The sequence below is a fragment of the Peromyscus leucopus genome, chromosome 12 (assembly GCF_004664715.2).
Source record: "Peromyscus leucopus breed LL Stock chromosome 12, UCI_PerLeu_2.1, whole genome shotgun sequence".
NCBI classification, from domain to species: Eukaryota; Metazoa; Chordata; class Mammalia; order Rodentia; family Cricetidae; genus Peromyscus; species Peromyscus leucopus.
The window spans coordinates 75,600,117-75,624,381 of record NC_051073.1 but is presented as its reverse complement, the minus strand read 5'-3'; the positions used below and the strand labels follow the sequence as shown (position 1 = coordinate 75,624,381).

At 41.7% G+C, this 24,265-nt stretch overlaps 1 protein-coding gene across 1 annotated transcript; it reads right to left on the bottom strand.

The window, feature by feature from the left end:
- Positions 1 to 534: 534 nt before the first annotated feature.
- LOC114687893 (peroxisomal bifunctional enzyme) lies at positions 535 to 11,650 on the bottom strand. The gene is made up of 3 exons (XM_028862518.2): positions 11,528 to 11,650; positions 4,386 to 4,727; positions 535 to 2,381 (listed from the first exon to the last, which is right to left on the bottom strand). The coding sequence occupies exons 2-3, from the start codon at positions 4,669 to 4,671 to the stop codon at positions 1,120 to 1,122; spliced, it is 1,548 nt and encodes a 515-aa protein (XP_028718351.2). The 5' UTR covers positions 4,672 to 4,727; positions 11,528 to 11,650; the 3' UTR covers positions 535 to 1,119.
- Positions 11,651 to 24,265: the final 12,615 nt, after the last annotated feature.

The window sequence follows — 24,265 nt, the reverse complement described above, 5'->3', positions numbered from 1 at the left end:
TGTTTTTTTCCGGTGTCTATGAAGAATGGCTAGTGTAGGATGAAAGTAAGGTCTAATATTTTTATCAACATGGAGGGGGCATGTGCACAGCATCGCACATGTGTCCAGGTCAGAGGACAACTCTGTGGAGTTGGTTCTGTCTTTCCACCTTTACATGGGTTTTAGAAACTGAACTCGTGGTATCAGACTCACGTGGCTGCTGAGCTGCCCACTGAATTCTTTTAGAATGCCCTGAATTCCAATCAAATTACCCAAATGCTAATAATCCTTATTAAAAATTCTAAACTGACTTACAATGCAAGTCACACTCTTCGTTTCTTGCTTATGTGAGCTTTGAGATGGGTTCCCTGTTGCCCACCCCAGCCCTTGAACCTCTGAGGCTCCTGTGTTGACATCACCACCCCTCACCACGCTGTTTTCCAATGGGATATTTATACTCCATTCACTTGAGAGGTCTCCATCAGAAATTACAATGACTTTGCTTAAAATAGGTGAAAATACTATGAAAACATTTTTACATAATGAGAAGCCTTATTTCCATTAATTTTATTAACTTTATTGAGATATATAATATATAGACAACATAGTTCATTTGAACCATTCAACTTAGTGTGTTTTGGTATATTTGTAGCACTACAGAACCACCACTAGAGTAATTTTAGAAAAATTTATCAACCTCCCCCAAAGATATTCTGTATCCATCAGCAGTAATTTTAACTTCTAACAATTACAGTCTTGGACCACTCATCTACTGTCTGTCCACAGATCTGTATATTCTGGAATTTCATATCTATATCCAAATTGTGTGTGGCCTTTTCTGCCTGCCTCTTCTTACTCAGAGCAGTGCCCTAACCCAGCATCATGTTACAACGGGTTACATTGTAACCCATTGTACATCATGTTACAATTATTTCACATGGCTGAAAATGGTCAATTTCACGTATATGCCACTTCTTGTTGATTTGCTAAGGCACATCTGGTAGAAAGATATAGAGAGGAGCTTTTGCTGACCCGTCATCATCATCATCATCATCATTATCATCATCATCATCATCATCTGTACCTCAGAACAATCTGAAATTAGATGCCAACATGTGTGGCAAAATACAGAAGGCTAAATTACAGTTTACTGGTGTGAGGCCCTGCCAAACTTTGCCATTCTTTCAGGGGAGGGTTTCCCTGGGCAACCAGCTTTCGCAGGTAGTCACTGGGTTCCAGTTGGGGGATATCAGGGTTCTGTTTGTAATATTTCTGCAATTTCTCTAGAACTGTGGGCAGCCCAACTGAGGCAGCATAGAACATGGGCCCACCCATGTGCCTTGGCCACCCATACCCATGCAAGTAGATGACGTCAATGTGCTCTGGGCTAGCAGCCATCCCCTCCCCCAAGATGCGGAATGCCTCATTGATGAGGGAATACAGGCAGCGCTCCAGGATCTCATCCTTGCTGATGGAGCGCCGTTCAATGTGATGGGTTGCTCTATACTGTGACAGGAGCTTGGAAAGCCAGGGATCAGGTTTGTGAATCCGACCCAGTGGTTTGTCATACTGATACCAACCCTTACCTGTCTTCTGACTGAATCGCCCGGATTCGCAGAGCATATCAGCAAGTGGGGAGTATCTGCTATTGCCCCGCTTACGGGCAGGAGTTCCTGGTGGCAAGGAAGGTCCAGTAAGGCCTTGCCCCTTGCGAACTTTCCAACCCACATCTAGTCCTGCCAGGTCAGACACTCTAAAGGGTCCCATTTTAAAACCAAACTCTTCTAAGACCCCATCTACATCCTCTGGTTTACAACCTTCCTCCAACAAGAAATACGTCTGGTTGTAATAGGGGCTCAGCATTCGATTCCCAACAAATCCATAGCAGTTGCCTACAACGACTCCAATCTTTCCAATCTTTTTTGATAAGGTCATAACAGTGGCAATGGTAGAGGGGGAAGTGTATCGGCTTGGAATAACCTCTAATAACTTCATGATATGAGCTGGGGAGAAGAAGTGGGTGCCAGTCACCAGCTGAGGGCAATTTGTGGAAGACGCAATCTCATCCACGTCCAGGGCTGAAGTATTGGTGCACAGAAAGGTTCCTGGCTTGCACAGGGCTGACAGTTCAGCAAAGACCTGCTTCTTCAGGTTCATATCTTCAAACACTGCTTCAACCACTAAATCCACACTTGAAAGCTCCTTTGTGGATGAGGAAAACCTAAGTTTGGGTCTTGCTGGAGCGCGGCCATTCTGCTGCATTTTGGATGCTTCTTTTTCCAAGGTGGCAGTTATCATCCCTTTTGCAAGATCTAGCTGCTTCAGGTCCAACTCTACAGCGACCACGGGAATCCCAGCCCTTAGAAAAGAAATGGCAATGCCTCGACCCATTGTTCCCAAGCCTACAGATTAAGAGCAAAGGAAAGAAACATCATTTGCTGAACAGGTGGACACTGGTAGAAGGCATCGGGGCAAAGTGGCATTTTAAAAGACTGACCCGGGCAAAGTGCTGCTGCTCACTGCCACAGTGTGCGCTGATCATGCACGGGCCCCCGGCTTCTATCCCTAGCTCCAAAGATGATTAAGAATATTAGGATTGGAGGCCACCGGGCAGTGGTGGCACACACCTTTAATCCAAGCACTTGGGAGGCAGAGGCAGGCGGATCTCTGTGAGTTGGAGGCCAGCCTGGTCTACAGAGTGAGTTCCAGAACAGGAACCAAAACTACACAGAGAAACCCTGTCTCAAATAAATAAATAAATAAATAAATAAATAAATAAATAAATAAGGATTGGTCAGTGAACATAAATGTATTGAGTAAGAGTTCATGCATGGCTAAGTGCTCCAGAAGAAATAAAAATCAGTAGGATTCATATTCATATATATACAAAAGCTATTAAAACTAATGAACAAGCCCAGTGAAGTTCCAGGATATAAAAACCTGCATATAAAAGCCATTGTGTTCTCTTTAACATTTCTTTCTCTGTGTGTACATGTCGCGGGTGTCAGAAGGAAGCAGGTGTCCTCTTCTGTCACTGCCTATTCCTCTGGAAACAGGGTCTCCTCTCTTAAGAGGGTGGGGACTTGTGTCTTGTCACCTCGTCTGGAAGCCAGCAAGCTCTGTGACCCTCCTGTCCTTGTCCCCCTTGAAGCTGGGGTTACGTGGGTGCTGGGGTCTAAACTCTGATGTTCATGCTTTCAAACCAGGTACTCCCAACTACTGAGCCATCTCTCCAGCCCCAAATATATTCCACACATTAGCAATGAACAATCTGTATGAAAAGAGGAAAAATAATTCTACCTGTGATAACATCAAAAATAATATGCTTAAAGGAATACATTTAACAAAGGAAGGCTTCTGCACTAAAATTAATGAAACACTATTGAAAAAATCATGTTGCTCGGTGTTAAAGTACTTGCCTAGTATGCACAAGGCCCGGAGTTTGAGACTTAACATTGAAAACAAGAAAAGAAAAAATAAAGAAGGAAGGAAGGAAAAGGGAAAGGGAGAGAAAAGGGAAAAAAGCATCACAGAAGACCTAAATAAATTGAAGGACATCCATGGCTCACAGACCAGGAAAAAATTAATATTGCTAAGTAGAAATATCAAATTGGTCTGTAGAACCAAGGCAAGCTCTGGGCCATCCCAACTTTTTTTGTGTAAATTAGCAGTAGATTCTAAAATTCATACAGAAATTCAAGAAGAGTCAAAACAGTATTTTAAAAAATTGGAGAAGTCACTCTTCTCATTTCAACAGCTTTGCCAAAGTATTCAAGGCAGATGGAGCAGACAGAGTCAGACGTAAACTCCACTCTTACGGCCTATGTGTGGACGGGACTGCTACTGTTGAAAGGTCCCTGGGGCTGACCCACAGGATGGAGAGGGTTCATGTACAAAAGCTAATGTGAGCACTAAGTTCAACCAAGAATTTAGCATCCAACAGCCCCAAGCGAACAACATTTGAAATGTGCTGTGTGTGTGTTTTTTACACACCAGTGCATTTGTGCATCTGAACTGAAAACACCTCTGACAGACTCACAAGAGCTTCAACAGAGCAAGTAGACAGAAATCCAGCATACAGGGGAGGGGCGCAGGAAGTCCCACCCCGGCTGAGGGCTATTGGCCATTGCTGGCTGTTGGCAGAGGGAGAGTCAGTTTTCTTTTAGGTTGAGCCCACCCTCCCAAGAGGTGACCCGTGCCTCACACCCATGCAGCACTAAGACACCCGTGTGGTTTTAAATAGGAGAGAGAGCACATGGAATTGAGAGAAAATAGTGGTCGGGGAGGCTAAGGGAGGAATTGAAGGGAAGGGGATGGAGGAAGGGACTTGATCCGAACATAATTTACGCATGCATGAAATTCTCAATGGATTAAAAGAAATGTGCAGGTATAAAGAATGTACTTACCAAGAACGCCAACCGAGGAGACTGGTTGCCCAGACGCTGTTTTCCAAGAGGCTCCTGAGGGAGTTGACCACTTACTTGCAGACTTTTCAGCGAAAAAGGCATACTGCAAGGCTTGGGCCTGTCCTGATGCCCGAAGGTACATAAACAGCTTTTCTTCTTCCTTAATGCCCACTTCATAGGGGTGCTTCACGGAGGCCTGGACTGAACGGACACAGGTCTCTGGAGCCAGGTGGCCAGGGAACTGCTTTCGTACCTTGGCAATGGCTTCCACGAAAATACCGTCCATGTTGGGCAAGCTTGGGACTGGCTTGTTTATGAGTCTGCGGGGTTCTAGAGGTTTATCTGAAAGACATTGCAAAGGTTAGAGCACCGCAAGTGTAGCAGAGAGGGAACGGGACCCACAGCAGCTGCACAATGGTGCATGGTTCCAATGACCCAGTGAGACACCATGCAGTATTGTTTAATGAAACACTAATCCCAAAATCTGCTATCTTAGTAATGTCAGACCACAAAGCAACATTTCCAAGTTCTAAAGTATTAAGCTACTAATTCAGGCTTGAAAGGTTCATTCTCTCTTTATTCTGAGGTCAAGACAACTTTATAATAGATTAAATATTAATTTGTCAGTGAGTCCAAATAGGACAGTTCGTAGTTAATATCATATATTCAAAATTATTCACATCCCTTTCCTAATAATGACAGCACCCTCAAAATGCCGTGAACAGACAGGAATGTAATAAGATGCAATGACTGGTGACAGATCGAATTGAAAGTTCATTGATAAGCTCTTCTAATACAGTGCATTGATTTTCAGTACAGGGGGGAAGATAATCGATAGGGGGAAGAAAAGTCTTTTTTCCCTCCAAAAAGGAGATTGGATAACTGATATGCAGGTGGAATAACTAGATACGCAGGTGGAATACCTGGATACACAGTGGGATAACTAACTGGATACATAAGTACTAAGAACTCTGTTCCTTGTGAAGCATGCACCTCAAAATGAATTATAATTCTACTGAACTCCTAATACTATACAATTTTCTAGGAAAACAACAACAACAAAGGAACGTCTCTGTGACCTTGAGTTAGGTACCAGAATCTTATGGTTCTGTAATTTTATTAAATGATTCAATGAAATGGTTTTAAAAATCAGATAAAAATACATCAAATTAATTAGCCATACCACATAATGTGTTCTAAAAAGGGCTGCCATCTCAAGAATGAACCGTTATAGCACAAATGTCCACCTAAGGGAGTTAGAAGAGAACCAACCAGAGCTTATGACATATGTCCACTACAGAAGGACACAGAGCATGACAGTCGTGTACTAACAAGTGTCCAAGGGACCAGGAGGATGGCCTGGATAGCATCATGTGTCCTTGGGTTTCCGCAGTCTCATCCTGGTTCTTAAAGCTGAATGCAAGACCATGACTCAAACATGCAAATCTTAATTACTCGTAGCTGTGAGAGGGTTTTAAGTGAATGCTAACCTATCGGCTGTAAAGGGCATTTTTTAGCACAGGAGTGTAGACAGGGGGAGGGATAGCAGTGTATGGCTCCTCCTCCCCTCGCTCCTTTGGAGAACCAGGAGCTGTAGCCATCACTTAGTTATCACTTATCCTCAGTGCTGGGGGCTGAGGAAGATGAGCCTGTGCAGTCAACAGCTGGCGTTATCCATGGGTGGCCAGTAAGACAGGATGGACAGAAGAGGGGACAGGAAGAGAACACATGTGGCCAGAGGAAGTGGAAAAGAAAGGAGGGTGGGTGTCAGGGCTGCGCCTCACCCACACAGGACACTGCAGACCTGGACGGCTATCCTTGAAGCTGCTGTTGCTCCTTCCATGACTAGAACTGCCTTCAAACACCAGCGCACACCAGATGTCTTTGAAAAGTTTAACAAGTTCAAATGGCTATTTCCTGGTTTAAGGACAGAGACGGGACAGGACAATCTGAAAACCATTAGCACTTGACTTTGAAGTGTGCTTTCACGGAGGTTTTGAGCAGATCTGGGCCCTGGGAGTTACTTCTGGAGGACAGCTGCGGTTTCTGGCAGGTCCCTCAGGACACGGAGGAGAAACACAGCACCTACACAGTGAGCAGGCACTGATGGGGGGTGGGGCAACGCTGGCCAGCTCGTCATCAGCGGCTGGGGAGAATAGGAAGGCAGGAATGAAATCACCCACTTCTACCCTAGGCTCTGCTCACTAGGTTTGACAAGACGAGTGGGTCATCCTTCAGAAGGACACAATGTAGTCATCTCACCTACACCCTTCTGCCAGCCTGGCAGGAAGAGACTGTCAGTCTGGCTACAGAGAGCCATGCTTACATAAATTGTTTCCTCAGACACAAATGACTACTTTCTTCTTACCCTGACCCAATGTGCTGCACCCACGTTAGAGGCTCCGCAAATGACTGACAGAACATCTGTCCATCATCAACTTCAGGAAGGCCACTCAAAGGCGAGTGGCACGTCAAGAGGAGGCCTCCTGTGTAGGATAGGGTCACTCCATTCTTTAGAAACATGGCCATACATATATTCACTCGAAGTAAAAATAATTTACAAAGAGCAAATGGTAAAATGAAGAGAAAGACCAAGGAAAGCATTAAGAATTCTTAAGAGCCACAATATCCAGAAAGAGAAACAAAAGTCTTTGGACAGAAACAGCATTGTTAAAAATGGAGCAAACATCCAGGGCAAAGGGCCTGAGCTCATTACATAGACAAGAACAGAGCGTTAGAGGGATGGTGGTGTATGCCTAACATCCCAGAACTTGAGACAATGAGGCAGGAAGATCGAGCATTGGCCTAGAGACTCTACCTCCAAAACAAAACCAGAGGCTGCAGAAACGGCTCCGTAGTTTAATGGTTCAGCGGTTAAGAGTGCTTGCTGCTCTCTCTTCCGGAGGACCTGAGTTTCGTTCCCAGCACCTGTGCAGGGTGACTCACAACCACTGTAACTCCAGTGACGGGGATCTGATGCCCTCTTTGGCCTCTGAAGGCACTGCTCTCATGTGCAGGAACCCACACAGATATACACATAATATGAAATATAAGATAAAATCTTAAAAGGAAAAAAACCCCAAGCCCACAATGAACCAACTCCCTAGAGCATCGTTCCTGAGCTGGGACTCCCAGATGGATGCTCCCTGTACCCAGCTTCACACCAGCAACATGTGGTGGGGACGGGGAGTCCTCACCTGTAGGAGGGCCAGGCTGCTGCTAGTCACAGGCAAGTGGCAATACAAGGCATTTTACAAGCCCTCCCTTCCTCAGGAGAGGCGAGGAGTTCTATGGGGCTCTGCCCTGTCTCTGTGTCTCTGAGGTCTGGAAGGTTTTGTATGAAGCTGTTTAATGAACTTCCGTAGTCAACTCTCCAGGACTGGGTGTTAGGTTTGTAGAGAAAATGCACACACGGTAGGCACAGCTCCTCAACTCCCTCCAGATCATCACTTGCTCCAAAATACTGACTATAATGTGAATTCATGGGAGGGGAAAAATGAAAGCTTCACATCTTTTCTTTTTTGGCTTTTCAATTCAACATTTGAGTAGTGGATGTGGCAATAGGCTGCAGGCTATGTGATAGAAAATCCCGACATAATAAAGATGGAGAACTGTTTCTGCGCATCAAAATGAGCTTCAGAGAAGTGAACTCCCCCACACGTATAAACACACATTTAATGAGGTGTTGGTTGTTTATGAACCTGACCATCAAGTCAAGCCACCAATTCTGTTTTGTCAAATGACTACATACTAATAGCTACATTTAAAAGCAAATGAGAGAGGAAGCAGGGACGCATAAAAAGAAGTATAAGTGTGGTGATATATTGTGTACCCCAATAAAACTTACCTGGGGATCAGAGGACAGAGCCAGCCACAAAATTAGACATAGAGGTCAGCAGTGGTGGCACATACTTTTACTCTTATCACTCGGGAGGCAGAGATCCGTCTGGATCTCTGTGAGTTCAAGGCCACACTGGGCTACATGAGAAACAGAACCAGGCAGTAGTGACATACGCCTTTAATCCCAGGAAGTAATGTGACAGGACACAGAAAGGTATATAAGGTGTGAGGAAACACAAACTCGCTCTCTTGAGGCTGAGAATTTTGTAGAGGTAAGCTAGTGGCTGGCTGTTCTGCTTCTCTGATCTTTCAGCTTTCACCCCAATATCTGGCTCTGGGTTTTTTATTATAAGACCTTTTAAGATTCATGTTACAGTAAGACCTCAAGTAAAATGGGAAGTAGGCATCGCTAACTGGTGTGTTTTGTGAGATTATAAATCACAATTAGCAAGATGCTCTTAGGCGTTTATTGCTGCCCAGCTTTTCTACTGTTCCCCGAGTAGATCTATCTTCAACAAGGAGACTGGATCTCATGTGGCCAAGAACAGCGTGCTACCCTCCTGCCTCCACCCAGAGAGCTAGGATTACAGGAGTGTGCTAATACCCACAGCTTTATGGCTGCTGGGACTGAACCTGGGGACCCCTACATGTTAGGTAAGCATGTTAGGTAAGTATCATCCCCAGCCTGAAATAGTAAGATTTCAAACAGTTGTGTTCGGGTTAAGCAAACAAACAAACAAGAAACAAAAAACCAAAACCTCCACAGCAATGTAAAAGTTCTAGCATTTTCCATGGGATTTTATTCACTGAAGCCCAAAACAGACATAGTAGATGTGCTTGGCTGGAGCAAGGACCAAACACTGAGATTCCAACCAGCATGGCCTTTGCTTTCTCAGAATATGGCCAGAAGTCAACTAACTTTGTGGAGCCCTTCCTTTTTAGAGACGTGAAAATCAAAAGAAGAGCTGTCATGGTCCACATGGCCATCATTATCCCCTGACATCTGGCCAGAGGCCATTTTACAGTAATCACACAACTATTACCAACACTCACCAAACTCTAGGCTTAAATGAGTGAATTTCACTGTGCATAAACGAACATCAGAGAAGCTCGGGGAACATTCTAAGTGTTCTTCATCTGGATTACTACTTAAATGGAGAATTGTAAACAGAGTCAATTATGATCCATACAACGAAGAAATACATAAAGCTGAACAAAATGCAAACACATCCCAAAATTAGAAATATCTGGGAAAATTAGCATATCCTAAGCTAGAAAAAAAAAAATAAAACAATGGCAGGTGACATATCTCTGTCACATATGTACAAAGCCCAGAGTTCCATTCCCTATGAGCCTCTCCACAAAACAACTCCAAACCAACAAGCAAACAGAAAACCACACCACAGTAAAAACAAAAACCAGATAGTAACTTTTGTGAAAAGCTTTTTTTTTTCATTTGTCATTATTATCTCCTTACAATTTTTGTATCTACTCGTATGAATTCTAACTAGCTATAGATTTAAAACAGTTGTAAATTTTTATGGACTTTTTTTCCTTCTTAGAATTGGAATCAATCGGTTTCACAGATCCTCACCACTGAAATATTAGTTCATAACAAGCTAGTTTACTCATCTCCACCCTCTCTTCATGACGAAAATGTAAAACAGTCACATTTAACTAATCGAAGCCAGAGCCACAGGCGACTTAAATATTAAAGCAAACAATGCCTCAACTTTGGGGTGCCACCAAGTGGACAAACTATGTAAGGTTGCTGAGACCAGCCATCATTTTGTTTTGTAAACTTTTGAATTTAATGTTTAGAAATAACTTTAAAAGCTGAAAGGAATAAACACTACCAGACCATAGTGTAAGTGTAGTAGACCTTAGTCCTTATCCTCTGTTTGAAGTAACTCAATTCTCAGAGCAGAATCCAGGGAAACCAGGTAAGGACAGACTTCCCATAGAAACTGAGGCTGGTACAAACTGAAATTCATAGCATGAACTCTCTACAAGCAGATTGTGTGAGTAAGTACTCACAAGCCAAGCAGCCCTCCCGGGAGCACAGGGCTGTGGCAGCAGCCTGGGAGGCAGAGCATAGGAAGGAAGTGCTCCCACACGGAGAGAACACCCTCTAGGAGTCAGGAGCATTTTCCCATCAGTACCTCACTTTTGTAGTGTGAGTGCCGCCTCTACACCGAAACCCCAACAAGCTGGACCATAGAAAAGACTTTGGGGTGAAAAATGGTCACTGGAGGGGCAGTCAACGAGCTTTCACAGGAATGTCTTGGAATGACCCCGAGCTTTCTCTGTCGCCAAGCAGAGACTGGCACACACTCCATTCTGCCTGGAGCCCAGCAATCCTTGTAAGTATTTTCTTAACAATTTCTAGCTTCTTTCTGCTCAGTGAGAGCATGCGGCCTCCATAACTTCCCACAGCAGTTCTTCAGTGGATTTTGTTTCTATTGTGACTTCTGGCAGGAAGGCTATTGGGAATTGGGCTCTGGCTTTGCACTCATGTCCCAGAGTTGCCACAAGTCCCAGTTTTATTTTTTCCTAGCTTAAAGGCACAGTTTTAAATTAAAAACACACACACACACACCAAAAATAAAACAAACAAACAATAAAACCAAAACCAACCTACCAACCAACCAACCAACCAACCAAAAATAACATTTAAAAAGCCAAAACAATTCTGTAAGCGAGTACTAAAGGGACATTTGAAGGAACACCACTGGTCCACAAGTCCAGCAGGGACAGAACTCACATGTCCAAACTCTGGAGAAACTTCGGAGGCCATGAGCTCTCTGAAGGCCTTGTAGGCTCTTCCTCTAGTGGACCAGCTACATGTTTGTTCCTTGTTCCAACTTAATTCTATTTTTCAACCAGAAGAACACTCATAGAGTATGACATCTCCAGGTACAGCCGAACAAACTATAAACCATGTCCTTAAAACTTCAGCAATGTCTGGTTCCACTCCCAGGAGCGGTCACTTCATTTCCTGTGACTGCTTCTGGAAGACTTTAGGCACAGACAGCAGCATGCTAGCCCACTCTCAACATATACACCTTCTCTCCACTCACACCCTTCTTTTCTGTTACACGTTGGCAAAACACCACTTAAAACAATGTTCTTTTCATTACCTAATACAATAGACTATGGAGTTTATGCCAGATCAATGTAGCATTAAAGCTTGGCTACATTCTACTCTATGGATGCCCCATTAGATATTTAGGGAGTTCCCCATTAGAAAGCACATTTAACTTATTCCCAATCTTGTGCTATTTTTTAAAATTATTGTTTACCTATAATCTTCTGAGCAAATTTGATTGCTTCTTCAACTAGGTCTGACTTCACAACTGCATCCAGAATGCCAAGCTTGAGCGCTTCACCTGCTGGAATATGTCTTCCTGAAACAAAAGGAAATAAAATAAGCTAAAGACCAACATGAGGACGAACCGGGCATTGTTCTCTCTAGTGGTGAAGGTGGCCACTCCTGATTATACCAATTAGTAAGAAAAATGTATAAGACCAGCCTGACCACTGTAGTTGATATTCTGTTTTTTCCATCCCTGATAAATGGGTAATTATGCTTACCATAGTAATTCTGAATATTAGATAAATGAAAAGTTTACCTCTAGATGCTTACAGAGGTAGAGATCCCTGTAAATCTCTATGGAGGTATTCGAACTGGCTGAGTTTTGGCTTGTGATAGAAGCGGTAGCACCAGACAGACAGGGCTATCTACTTTGTACCTACCACATAGCAGGAAAGTACTGATCAACAGTCCCTGAATACAGAGCTAGTTGGCCGAACAGAGAGACCGTGTTGATTAAGCTGGCATTCCACAAAGTGCAGTGAAAATCACATAGGAGAAATCAGACAGAGTTTTGTCTCTTTTGACCCTGCCTTATGTTGTGGACTCTCTGCAGGGCAAGCTTCGCAGTCCTGCTTCCTGTGGAGGCTGAGAAGGCAGGAGACACACTTAGAGGTCTGCTCCTTCAATGCCCTGGCAGTGAAGTGTGGCCCCTAACCTCAAGCTTGGTGGCATCAGTGCTCTGCTGAGGGAGGATTCCTCGGCGACTGCTTCATCAAAAGCCTTCCAGACCCCCTCATCCGGTGAGGAGTGTGGGGCAGGCGAATGGTGTCAAGTGTCCTCTGTATAAGGACACTTGGGTGAATGTACGTGAACCTGCTTAGGCAGAGCAGAAAGACCAGGGCATAGAAAATGAAATCTGGGCACTACAGAAATCTCTGGGGCAACAAGGTAGGGAGTGTGAGCTGCCCGTGGGAGGGGCTGACTGTTGCCATGTTCTTGAGTCTCAGAACATCCTGGGGCATTCATTTTCAGTTACCAGCGCCTTCACAAAGGCCCAGTTCTGCTCCAAACGACTAATGAGTAAAACACAAGGCCCTGCGAGCTGAACCCAAAGCCTCCCCTGTGGCTTTGTCCTCTCCTGGGTGGTGTAGATGCTGTCTAGCAGGCTGTCACCCAAAGGTGCTGGATGATGAGCTGCAGGGGACCCCAAAGCGACTGGAGCACACAGCGCCTCTCACACGGTCAACTCTGGCATGTGTCCTCCCAAATTTCTCCAAGAATTTTTCTCAAACTTAACATTTTGATGTCTTCATGGAACCTTCCTGAGATGTCATTTTAAAGCTAACCCGGGGCCACCAAGTCACACTGTCCACTCAAGAGGACAGGTGTGTGATTCCTGTGCCAGCTTGCCTGCTGATTTATAGGGGCCTTTGCTACGTGAATCAAAACTTGTCAATCTCAGAGTTTAAAAGAGCGGCGTCTTGTGGATTGGTGCTGTGGGCGAAGACCAGCCCAAGATCCACTCACTTCCCTTTTCCTTCCTGTTTTTTTTCTCAAGGTGCTCTTGCTTTCCTGACGAATTTCCTCACAGGCTAACTTCTGCACACCTCAGGGCTTGCAAACTCAGTTCCCAACGTGGTTATTTATTTTGAGCTTCTCCTTCTGTTTTGTCTTTTGCTGAAGAACTAACCTGTCTCACGTGCTTTGAATTTCTGCAGAATGCGGAATTACAAGCATTCTCCAAAGAAATCAAAATCACTCCAAATACTTTATGTTCTTTTGAATATACTTGTCATTAAACATTGTGTAACCTGATTGAGTGAATTTCAATTCCATACATCTAGTATTTCTAAATTTCTAATTTTATCATCTAATTTTCCTTCCACATATCTCATTTAAAAGAGCAAAGCTATTTTTAGTTCATATAGACTATTGGTTCTCTGTTTTTCTGTCAGGTTTTTTTTGGGAGGGGGGGGTTTGAGACAGGGTTTCTCTGTAGCTTTGGAGCCTGTCCTGGACTAGCTCTGCAGACCAGGCTGGCTTTGAACTCAGAGATCCACCTGCCTCTGCCTCCTGAGTGCTGGGATTACAGGCGTGTGCTGCCGCCGCCGCCACTACCACCACCACCACCGCCCAGCTTTCTGTCAGTTTTTAATCAGAGCATATGGATCTCTATTATTGGCTCTAAGCATTTTTCATCCCTTTACATTCTTAGAAATTGTAAAGGGCTCCAAAAGGCTACTATCTATGTAGGTGGTATCTGTCAATGTTTGCTGTAATGGAAATTAAAGCCAGGAACCTTAGGAAGGTTTCTGAATAAAATGATTTTAAAACGATGACCAATTCATGACAAACTAACACAACTTTTCATTACAATAAATGAATTTTAGACTTCACTATGTTCATTGCTCATCTTAGTTTTACTTAGAAAAAGACAGAAACAGCAATATCAGGCTAGAGCTAAGGGATAGGAAGTTCATGCCACGTCTAAGCTCACTGTGGTACCCTACACAATCTTTACGTCACCCTCTGGTGGGTACTGCTGCTGTCCTACTGGAAGACTGCCCACAGGCTTACGATTAACCACACTTGTTTCGAGTAAATCTTGTACATGTCCTGTCTTCCAGCCTCACCTCAACTGAAAGTCAAGTGTTTGGCTTATATTCCCTACTCAAAAAGAAACACTTTCATTTAAACTATCATCTTAAGACCTTGAAAATGAATAATTCAATCATTGGTACCTAAACTTGAAAATTCTAGTTTTAATTCTTTTGGATATTCTGCCTCAGATGATATGATATTATATATAAGTGAACCTAAAAATTCCACCAGGGATCTCATAAACCTGATAAACCTTTCAGCAAAGTAATTGGATACAAAATAAACTCACAAAAAAGTCAGTAGCCCTCCCATATACAAATGACAAGTGGGCTGAGAAAACACTCAGAGAAACAACACCTATCCCCATAGCCATTAATAATATAAAATATCTTGGGGTAACTCTACTCAAGAAAGTAAAAGATTTATATGATGAAAACTTAAAGTCTTTGAAAAAAGAAACTGAAGAAAATATTAGAAGATGGAAAGATCTCCCATGCTCATGGATCTGTAGGATTAACATACTAAAAATGGCCATCCTACCAAAAGCAATCTACAGATTCAGTGTAATGCCCATCAAAATTCCCAACACAATTCTTCACAGAACTTGAAAGGACAATTTTCAACTTCATATCGAAAAACAAAAATCTAGGATTGCTAAAACAATTTGAACAATGAAAGAACTGCTGGAGATCTCATTATTCCTGATTTTAAGTTGTACTACAAAGCTATATTAACAAAAACCAAATTTGTTTTTATTGGCATAAAAAACAAAGACATGTTGATGCATGGAATAGAATTGAAGAACCAGACATAAATCCACACTCCTTTGGCACCTGATTTTTATAAAGAAGCCAGAAATACACTTTGGAAAAAAGAACAACTTCAACAAATGGTTCTGGTAAAATAGGATGACCGCATGTAGAAGAATGAAAATAGAGCTATACTTAAAATCCTTCACAGAACAACTCCCAATAGATCAAAGACCTCAACATAAGACCAGATACACTGCACCTTACTGAAGAGAAAGTAGGAAATAGTCTTGACTTGTAGACACAGGAGATGACTTTCTGAACAGAACACTGTTAGTGTGGACATAAAATTAAAAAATTGATAAATGGGGCCTCATGACACTGAAAAGCTTCTGTAAGACAAAGGACACCATCATTCTTACAAATAATAGTGACAGCCTACAGAATGGGAAAAGTTTATAACAACTCCACACCTAGTAGAAGATTAATAACCAAATTATATAAAAATCTCAAGACTAACCAAACAACCCAATTAAAAATGGGTTACAGATCTAAACAGAATTCTCCATAGAGAAAACACAAAAGGCTTTACCACTCTTGGGCAAATAACTCAAATGACACTTCATCCTACCACAAGGAAACATGTTCAGTTATGTTCATTGCTGTCCTTCATGGTAGCCAGAAATTGGAAACAACCTAGATGTCCCTTAACAGAAGAATAGAAATAGAATAGAAAGTAAATGTGCTACATTTACATAATGGGTTATTACTCAGCTGTTAAAAAAATAACATCTTAAAAATAACATTAGCTGGATAGCCCTGCTCCCTAGGACCTAGCCTCCAGGGGCACATCTCCTGTCTTTACCCTATATACTGACACCTAAGCCCCAGAGACACTACAGCGGCATCTACCCACCTCCAGCCATCCCAGCCTCAGTGACCACTAGGGCCCCACCTGCACCTGGAGGAGGATGTGAGTGTCTGGGCACCCTGGTGAATAGCCCTGTTCCCTAGACTCTAGCCCCCAGGGGTACTTCTCTTGCCTCTCCCTCACCCTCAGACATCAAAGCCCCAGTGACCTGGCAGCTGCCTCCAAATACCCACAAACATCACCTGAGGCATCAGAGATCATCAGAGCCACAGGCCCCAACTGCACCAGAAGAAGAGCAACCACCTAAGCCACAGGTCCCACCTGCACCAATTGGAGGAAGAGATGGGTAGACAACAGTGTAAAAATACATTCAACAACATAAAGAACAATATGACACCACCGGAAACTGGTGGTTCTACAACAGCAAGACCTGAACACCCCAATGTAGAAGAAGCAGAAAAAACAACCTAAAAAATAACTTTATAAAGATGATAAAGGCCCTTAAAGAGGAAATGAAAAAATTCCTTAAGAAATGGAGGAAAAGACAAACAAAACAGTTGGAAGAAATCAATAAACCCCTTCATGAAAGCTAAGAAAAAAACAGGTGAAGGAAACAGTTCAAGATTTGAAAATGGAAATAGAGGCAATAAAGAAAACACAAACTGAAGGAAATTAGAAATGGAAAACCTGGGTAAATGATCAGGAACTACAGATGCAAGCATAACCAACAGAATGCAAGAGATGGGAGAGAGAATCTCAGGTGTAAAGATACGATAAAGAAAATAGATACATTGTTCAAAGAAAATGCTAAATTCAACAAATTCTTAACCCAAAACATCCAGGAAATCTGGTACACCATGAAAAGACCAAACCTAATAAAAATAGGAATAGAAGAAGGAGAATCCCACCTTAAAGGCACAGAAAATATATTCAACAAAGTCATAGAAGAAAACTTTCCCAACCTAAAGAAGGACAAGCCTATGAAAGTACAAGAAGCTTACAGAACACCAAATAGACTGGACCAAAAAAAAAAAAAAAGTCCCCTTGCCTTATAATAGTCAAACCGCTAAACATAGAGAAAAAAAGAAAGATTATTAAGAGTTGCAAAGGAAAAGGCCAAGTATAAAGGCAGACCTATCAGAATTATAACAGAATTCCTAGTGGGACTTTGAAAGCTAGAAGGTCCTGGACAGATGTTCTGCAGACACTAAGAGACCATGGGTGCCAGCCCAGACTACTATACCCAACAAAACTTTCCATCACCATAGATGGAGAAAACATGATATTCCATGACAAAGCCAGATTTAAACAATACCTATCCACAAAACCAGCCCTACAGAAAGTACTAGAAGGCAAAATTCTAACCCAAGGAAGTTAGCTGCACCCACAAAAACACAGGCAATAGATAACCAACAAACTCCAAAGAAGGGAAACACACAAATGCTACCACCACCACTACCAAAACCAAAAATAACAGGAATTAATAACAATCACTGGCCATTAATACCTCTTAATATCAATTATCTCAATTCATCTATAAAAAGACATAGGCTAACAGAATGGGTACAAAAACAGGACCTGTTTGCATACAAGAAACACACTTCAACCTCAAAGACAGGTATCACCTCAGAGAAAAAGGTTGGGAAAAGATTTTCCAATCAAATGGACCTAAGAAATAAGCTGGTATAGCTATCCTAATATCTAACAAAATAGACTTCAAACTAAAATCAATCAAAAGAGATGGAGAAGGACATTTCATATTCATCATAGGAAAAATCCATCAAGATGTCTCAATTCTGAACATCTATGCCCCAAATACAAGAGCACCCAGATTTGTAAAAGAAACATTACTAAAGCTTAAATCAAATATCAAATCACACACACTAATAGTGGGGGACTTCAACACCCCATTCTCACCACTGGATAGGTCTGCCAGACAGAAATGTAACAGAGAAATAAGGGAACTAATGGATGTTATGACTCAAATGGACATCTATAGAACATTTCACCCAAACACACACACACACACACAAAGTACCTCCTTTTCATCACCTCATGAGACCTTCTCTAAAATTAACCACATCCTTGATAACAAAGCAAACCTCAACAGATACAAAAAATTTTTTTAATAACCTCCTGTATCTTATCGGATCACCGTGGCTTAAAGTTAGAATTCAAAAACAACACTCATAGCAGAAAGCCTACAGACTCACGGAAATAAACAATGTTCAACTGAATCACCACAGAGTCAAGGAATAAATAAAGAAAAAAATTAAAGACTTCCTAGAATTCAATGAAAATGAATGCACAGCATACTCAAACTTATGGGAAACTATGAAAGCAGTGCTAAGAGGAAAGTTCATAGCACTAAGTGCCTACATAAATAATGTGGAGAAATCTCACACTAGTGACTTAACAGCACATCTGAAAGCTCTGGAACAAAAAGAAGCAAACTCACCCTGTAGATGACAGGAAATAATCAAAATGAGGGCTAAAATCAATAAAATAGAAACAAGGAATCAATGAAACAAAGAGTTTTTCAAGAAAATCAACAAGGTAGACAAACCCTTATCCAAACTAACCAAAAGGCAGAGAGAGAATATCCAAATCAACAAAATCAGAAATGAAAACAGGGGGCATAACAGACACTGAAGAAATCCAGAGAATCATTTGATCATACTTCAAAAGCATGTACTCCACAAAATTGGAAAATGTAAAAGAAAGAAATGGACAATTTTCTAGATAGAAATTTACCACATACCAAATTTAAATCAAGACAAGATAAACAATTTAAATAGACCTATAACCTCTAAGGAAATAGAATCAGTCATCAAAAGTCTCCCCCCCAAAAAAAGCCCAGTACCAGATGGTTTCAGCTCAGAATTCTACCAGAATTTCAAAGAAAAGCTAATATCAGTACTCCTCAAGTTGTTCCACACTATAGAAACAGAAGGAACATTGCCAAACTCTTTCTATGAGGCTACAATTACCCTGATGCTCAAACCACACAAAGAAACAACTAAGAAAGAGAATTACAGACTAATCTCCCTCATGAATATTGACACAAAAATACTCAATAAAATACTGGCAAAATGAATCCAAGAACACATCAGAAAAATCATCCACCATGATCAAGTAGGCTTCATTCCAGAAATGCAGGGATGGTTCAACATACAAAAATCTGTAAATGCAATCCACCATATAGATAAACTGAAAGAAAAAAAAAACCACATGATCATCTCATTAGATGCTGAAAAAAGCCTTCAACAAAATCCAACCCCTTCATGATAAAAGTCTTGGAAAGATGAGGGATACAAGGAACACACCGAAACATAATAAAGTCAATATACAGCAAGCCAACAGCCAACATCAAACTTAATGGAAAGAAACTCAAAGTGATTCCACTAAAATCAGGAACAAGACAAGGCTGTTGACTCTCTCCATATCTATTCAATATAATATTCATAGTTCTAGGTAGAGCAATAGGACAACAAAAAAAAGATCAAGGGGATACAAATTGGAAAGGAAGAAGTCAAACTTTTGCTAATTGCAGATGATATGATAGTATATATAAATGACCTCAAAAATTCTAACAGGAAACTCCTACAGATGATAAACACCTTCAGTAATGTGGTGGTATACAAGACTAACTCAAAAAAATCAGTAGCCCTCCTATGTACAAATGATAAATGGACTGAGACAGAAATCAGAGAAACATCATACATTACAACAGCCATAAACAACATAAAATACCTTGGGGTAACTCTAAATAAGCAAGTAAAGGACCTATATGACAAGAACTTTAAGTCTTTAAAGAAAGAAATTGAAGAAGATATCATAAAATGGAAAGATCTCCCATGCTCTTGGATAGGTAGGATCAACATTGTAAAAATGGCAATCTTACCAAAAGCAATCTACAGATTCAATGCAATCCCCATTAAAATCCCAACATAATTCTTGAAAGAACAATACTCAAACTTCATATGGAAAAACAAAAAACCCAGGATAGCCAAAACAATCCTGTACCATAAAGAACTTTCGGAGGTATCACCATCCCTAACTTCAAGCTCTACTGTAGAGCTATAGTGTAGTCCGATGGTTTCTCCCATCCTGCCTGGCCCTGCGGTCCTGCAACCACTAATAAAATAATCATTTAGAGGCTTAATATTATTTACAAACTATATGGTCTATGGCAAACCCTGGGTTAGTTAGCTCTTATATCTTAAATTAACCTATTTCTATTAATCTATGTTTTGCTATGTGTTCTGTGGCTTTACTGGTCTGTTGGCATCTTGGTTTTCCTTCAGTGATGGCTGGTGTCTCCCTAGATTCTGCCTCCCCCACCCTCTTTTTTTTTCTCTCTTCGGATTTCCTAACTATCTCTAAGTTGCCTTGCCATGGCCAAAGCAGCTTATTTATTAACCAATGGGAACAACGTATATTTACAATGTACAGAAAAATATCCCCTAGCACTAAAGTATTAAAAAACAGCTTAGTATTGGCATTAAAACAGACATGTGGATCAATGGAAATGAATTGAAGACCCTGACATTAATCCAAACACCTATGAACAACTGATTTTTGAAAAAGAAGCTAAAATTATGCAATGAAAAACCAAAAGCATCTTCAACAAATGGTGCTGGCATAACTGGATGTCAACATGTAGAAGATTGCAAATAGATCCATATCTGTCACCATGGACAAAACTCAAGTCCAAGAGGATCAAAGACCTCAATATAAATCCAGATACACTGAACCTGATAGAAGAGAAAGTAGAAAGTAGCCCCGAATGCATTGGCACAGGAAACTACTTCCTAAATAAAACACCAGTAGCACAGTGAGAGCAACAATTAACACATGGAACCTCCTGAAAAGCTTCTGTAAGGCAAAGGACATGGTCCACAAGACAAAACAGCAGCCTACAGAATGGGAAAAGGTCTTCACCAACCCCACATCTGACAGAGGGCTGATTTCCAAAATATATAAAAGAACTCAAGAAACTAGACATGAAAATACCAAATAATCCAATTAAAAAATGGGGTACAGAGCTAAACAGAGAATTCTCAACAGAAGAATCTCAAATGGCTTAAGACATTTAAGGAACTGCTCAACATCCTTAGTCATCAGAAATGCAAATCAAAATGACTCTGAGATACCATCTTATACCTGTCAGAATGATTAAGATCAAAACACTGATGACAGCTTATGTTGAAGAGGATGTAGAGTAAGGGGAACACTCCTACACTGTTGGTGGGAGTGCAAACTTATACAGCAATGTTGGAAATCAGAAGGCAGTTTCTCAGAAAATTGAGAATCAATCTGCCTCAAGACCCAGCAATACCACTATTGAGTGTGAACTCAAACGATGCTCAGTCATACCACAAGGACACATGCTCAACCATGTACATAGCAGAATTATTTGTAATAGCCGGAACCTGGAAACAACCTAGATGCCCCTCACCTGAAGAATGGATAAGGAAAATGTGGTACATTTACACAATGGAGTATTACTCAGTGATTAAAAAAACAAAAAACAATGACATCATGAAATTTGAAGGCAAATGGATACAACTAGAAAGAATCATCCTGAGTGAGGTAACCCAGACCCAGAAAGACACACACAGTATGTACTCACTCTTAAATGGATATTAGATGCAAAACAAAGGATAACCAGTCTACAGTCCACAACCACAGAGAAGCTAGGTAAAAAGGACCCTAAGACGGACACACATGGAGGGCCCCATGAAGGGAAAATAGTTAAGATCTCCTGGGTAACTTGGAGGGAGGTTAGAAGGAAAGGGATAGCGGATGGGAACAGGAGAGTGACTGAGATGGCCAAGTGGAGGGAGGGACAGAGAGGGAGCACAATGAAAGCGATATCCTGGTAGAGGGAACCATTAGGGGGTTAGGGAGAAACCTAGTACTGGGGAAATCCCCAGAAATTCACAAGGATGACGCCAGCTAAAACTCCTAGCTATAATGGAGAGGGTACCTGAACTTATCTTCCCTTATAATCAGATTAGTGACTACCCTAATTGTCATCATAGAACCTACATCCAGTAACAGATGGAACTGTATTTACATCATTTGTCTCTTCAGTCTTCTCCCCAACTCTTCCCACGCCCCCTACTCCCTTTCAAATTCATGACCTCTTTTTTCCCTATGGATATGCCAGTTTTTATTTATTTATTTATTTTTTTATTAAGAGATTTTCTATTTATTTTACATGTCAACCACAGATTCCCCTGTCCTCCTTCCTCCCACCCCCCAGCTTTCCCCCCAAACCACCCCCCATTCCTACCTCCTCCAAGGCAAGGTCTCCCATCGGAGTCAGCAGACCCTGGTACATTCAGTTGAGGCAGGTCCAAGCCCCTCCTCCCTGCACCAAGGCTGTGCAAAGTGTATCACCAAAGGCACTAGGCTCCAAAAAGCCAGCTCATGCACTAGGGTCAGGTCCTGATCCCACTGCCTGGGGGCCTCCTAAACTGTTCAAGCTTATCTCCTAAACTGTTTCGCTTATCCAGAGGGCCTAGTTCAATACCATGGGGGGTTCTCAGCTATTGGTCCACAGTTCATGTGTTTCCACTAGTTTGGCTAGTTGTCTCTGTACTTTTTCCGATCATGGTCTCAATATCTCTTGCTCATAGAATCCCTCCTCTCTCTCATTGATTGGAGCTCTGCCTGGAACCTGGCCATGGATCTCTGTATCTGCTTCCATCAGTCACTGAATGAGGGTTCTATGATGACAGTTAGGGTATTCAGCAATCTGATCACCAGGGTAGGTCATCTCAGGCACCCTCTTGATCATTGCTAGTAGTCTATGGTGGAGTCATCTTTGTGGATTCTTGGGAACCTCCCTAGCACTCTGCTTCTCCCTATTTCCATGGTGCCTTCATTTATCATGGTATCTCTTTCCTTGCTCTCCCACTCTGTTCCTGTTCCTGTTCCAGCTTGAACCTCCTGCTCCCCTAAGTTCTCATCCCCATCCCTTGCCCTCCATTACCTCCCCTCATCGCCAGTTTGCTCATGTAGATCTCATCCATTTCTCCATCACTAGGCAATTCATGTATCGTTCCTAGGGTCCTCTTTACGAGCTAGCCTCCCTGGAGCTGTGGGTTGCAGTCTGGCTGTCCTTTGCTTTACATCTAGTATCCATTTATTAGTGAATATGTACCATGTTTGTCTTTCTGAGTCTGGGTTACCTCACTCAGGATGATATTTTCTAGTCCCATCCATTTGCCTGCAAACCTCATGATGTCATTGTTTTTCTCTGCTGAGTAGTACTCCATTGTGCATATGTATCACATTTTCTTTATTCACTCTTCAGTTGAGGGGCATCTAGGTTGTTTCCAGGTTCTGGCTATTACAAATATTGCTGCTATGAAAATAGTTGAGCATGTGTCCTTGTGGTATGATTGAGCATTCCTTGGGTATATGCCCCAAGAGTGGTGTAGCTGGGTCTTGAGGAAGATTGATTCTCAATTTTCTGAGAAACTGCCATACTAATTTCCAAAGTGGTTGTACAAGTTTACATTCCCACCAACGGTGGAGGAGTGTTCCCCTTGCTCTGCATCCTCTCCAGCATAAGCTGTCTTCAGTGTTTTTGACCTTAGCCATTCTGACAGGTATAAGATGGTATCTCAGAGTCATTTTTATTTGCATTTCCCTGATGACTAAGGATATTAAGCAATTCCTTAAATGTCTTAAGCCATTTGAGATTCTTCTGTTGAGATTTCTCTGTTTAGCTCTGTACCCCATTTTTTAATTGAATTGTTTGGTATTTTGATGTCTAGTTTCTTGAATTCTTTATATATTTTGCAGATCAGTCATATGTTGGATGTGGGGTTGGTGAAGATCTTTTCCCATTCTGTAGGCTGTCGTTTTGTCTTATTGACTGTGTCCTTTGCCCTACAAAAGCTTCTCAGTTTCAAGAGGCCCCATTTATTAATTGTTGCTCTCAGTGTCTGTGCTACTGGTGTTATATTTAGGAAGTGATCTCCAGTGCCAATGCATTCAAGACTACTTTCTACTTTCTCTTCTATCAGGTTCAGAGTAACTGGATTTATGTTGAGGTTTTGATCCACTTGGACTTAAGTTTGTGCATGGTGACAGATATGGATCTATTTGCAATCTTCTACATGTTGACATCCATTTTATGCCAGCACCGTTTGTTGAAGATACTTTCTTTTTTCCATTGTACAGTTTTGGCTTCTTTGTCAAAAATTAGGTGTTCATATGTGTGTGGATTAATGTCAAGGTTTTCAGCTCATTTCTATTGGTCCACGTGTTGGTTTTTATGCTAGTGCCAAGCTGTTTTTATTACTGTAGCTCTATTGGAAAGCTTGAAGTCAGGGATCATGATGCCTCCAGAAGTTGCTTTATTGTACAGTATTCTTTTAGCTATTCTGTGTTTTTTAATTTTTCCATTTGAAGTTGAGTATTGTTCTTTCCAGGTCTGTGAAGAATTGTGCTGGGATTTTGATGGGGATTGCATTGAATCTGT

What these genes read in the sequence shown, in the direction of transcription:
- LOC114687893 (XM_028862518.2), bottom strand. Translation starts at nt 4,671, where the DNA reads ATGGACGGTATTTTCGTGGAAGCCATTGCCAAGGTACGAAAGCAGTTC. An exon ending in CTCCTCGGTTGGCGTTCTTG is followed by an intron (nt 2,382 to 4,385) that starts GTAAGTACATTC and finishes CTTAATCTGTAG; the next exon opens with GCTTGGGAACAATGGGTCGA.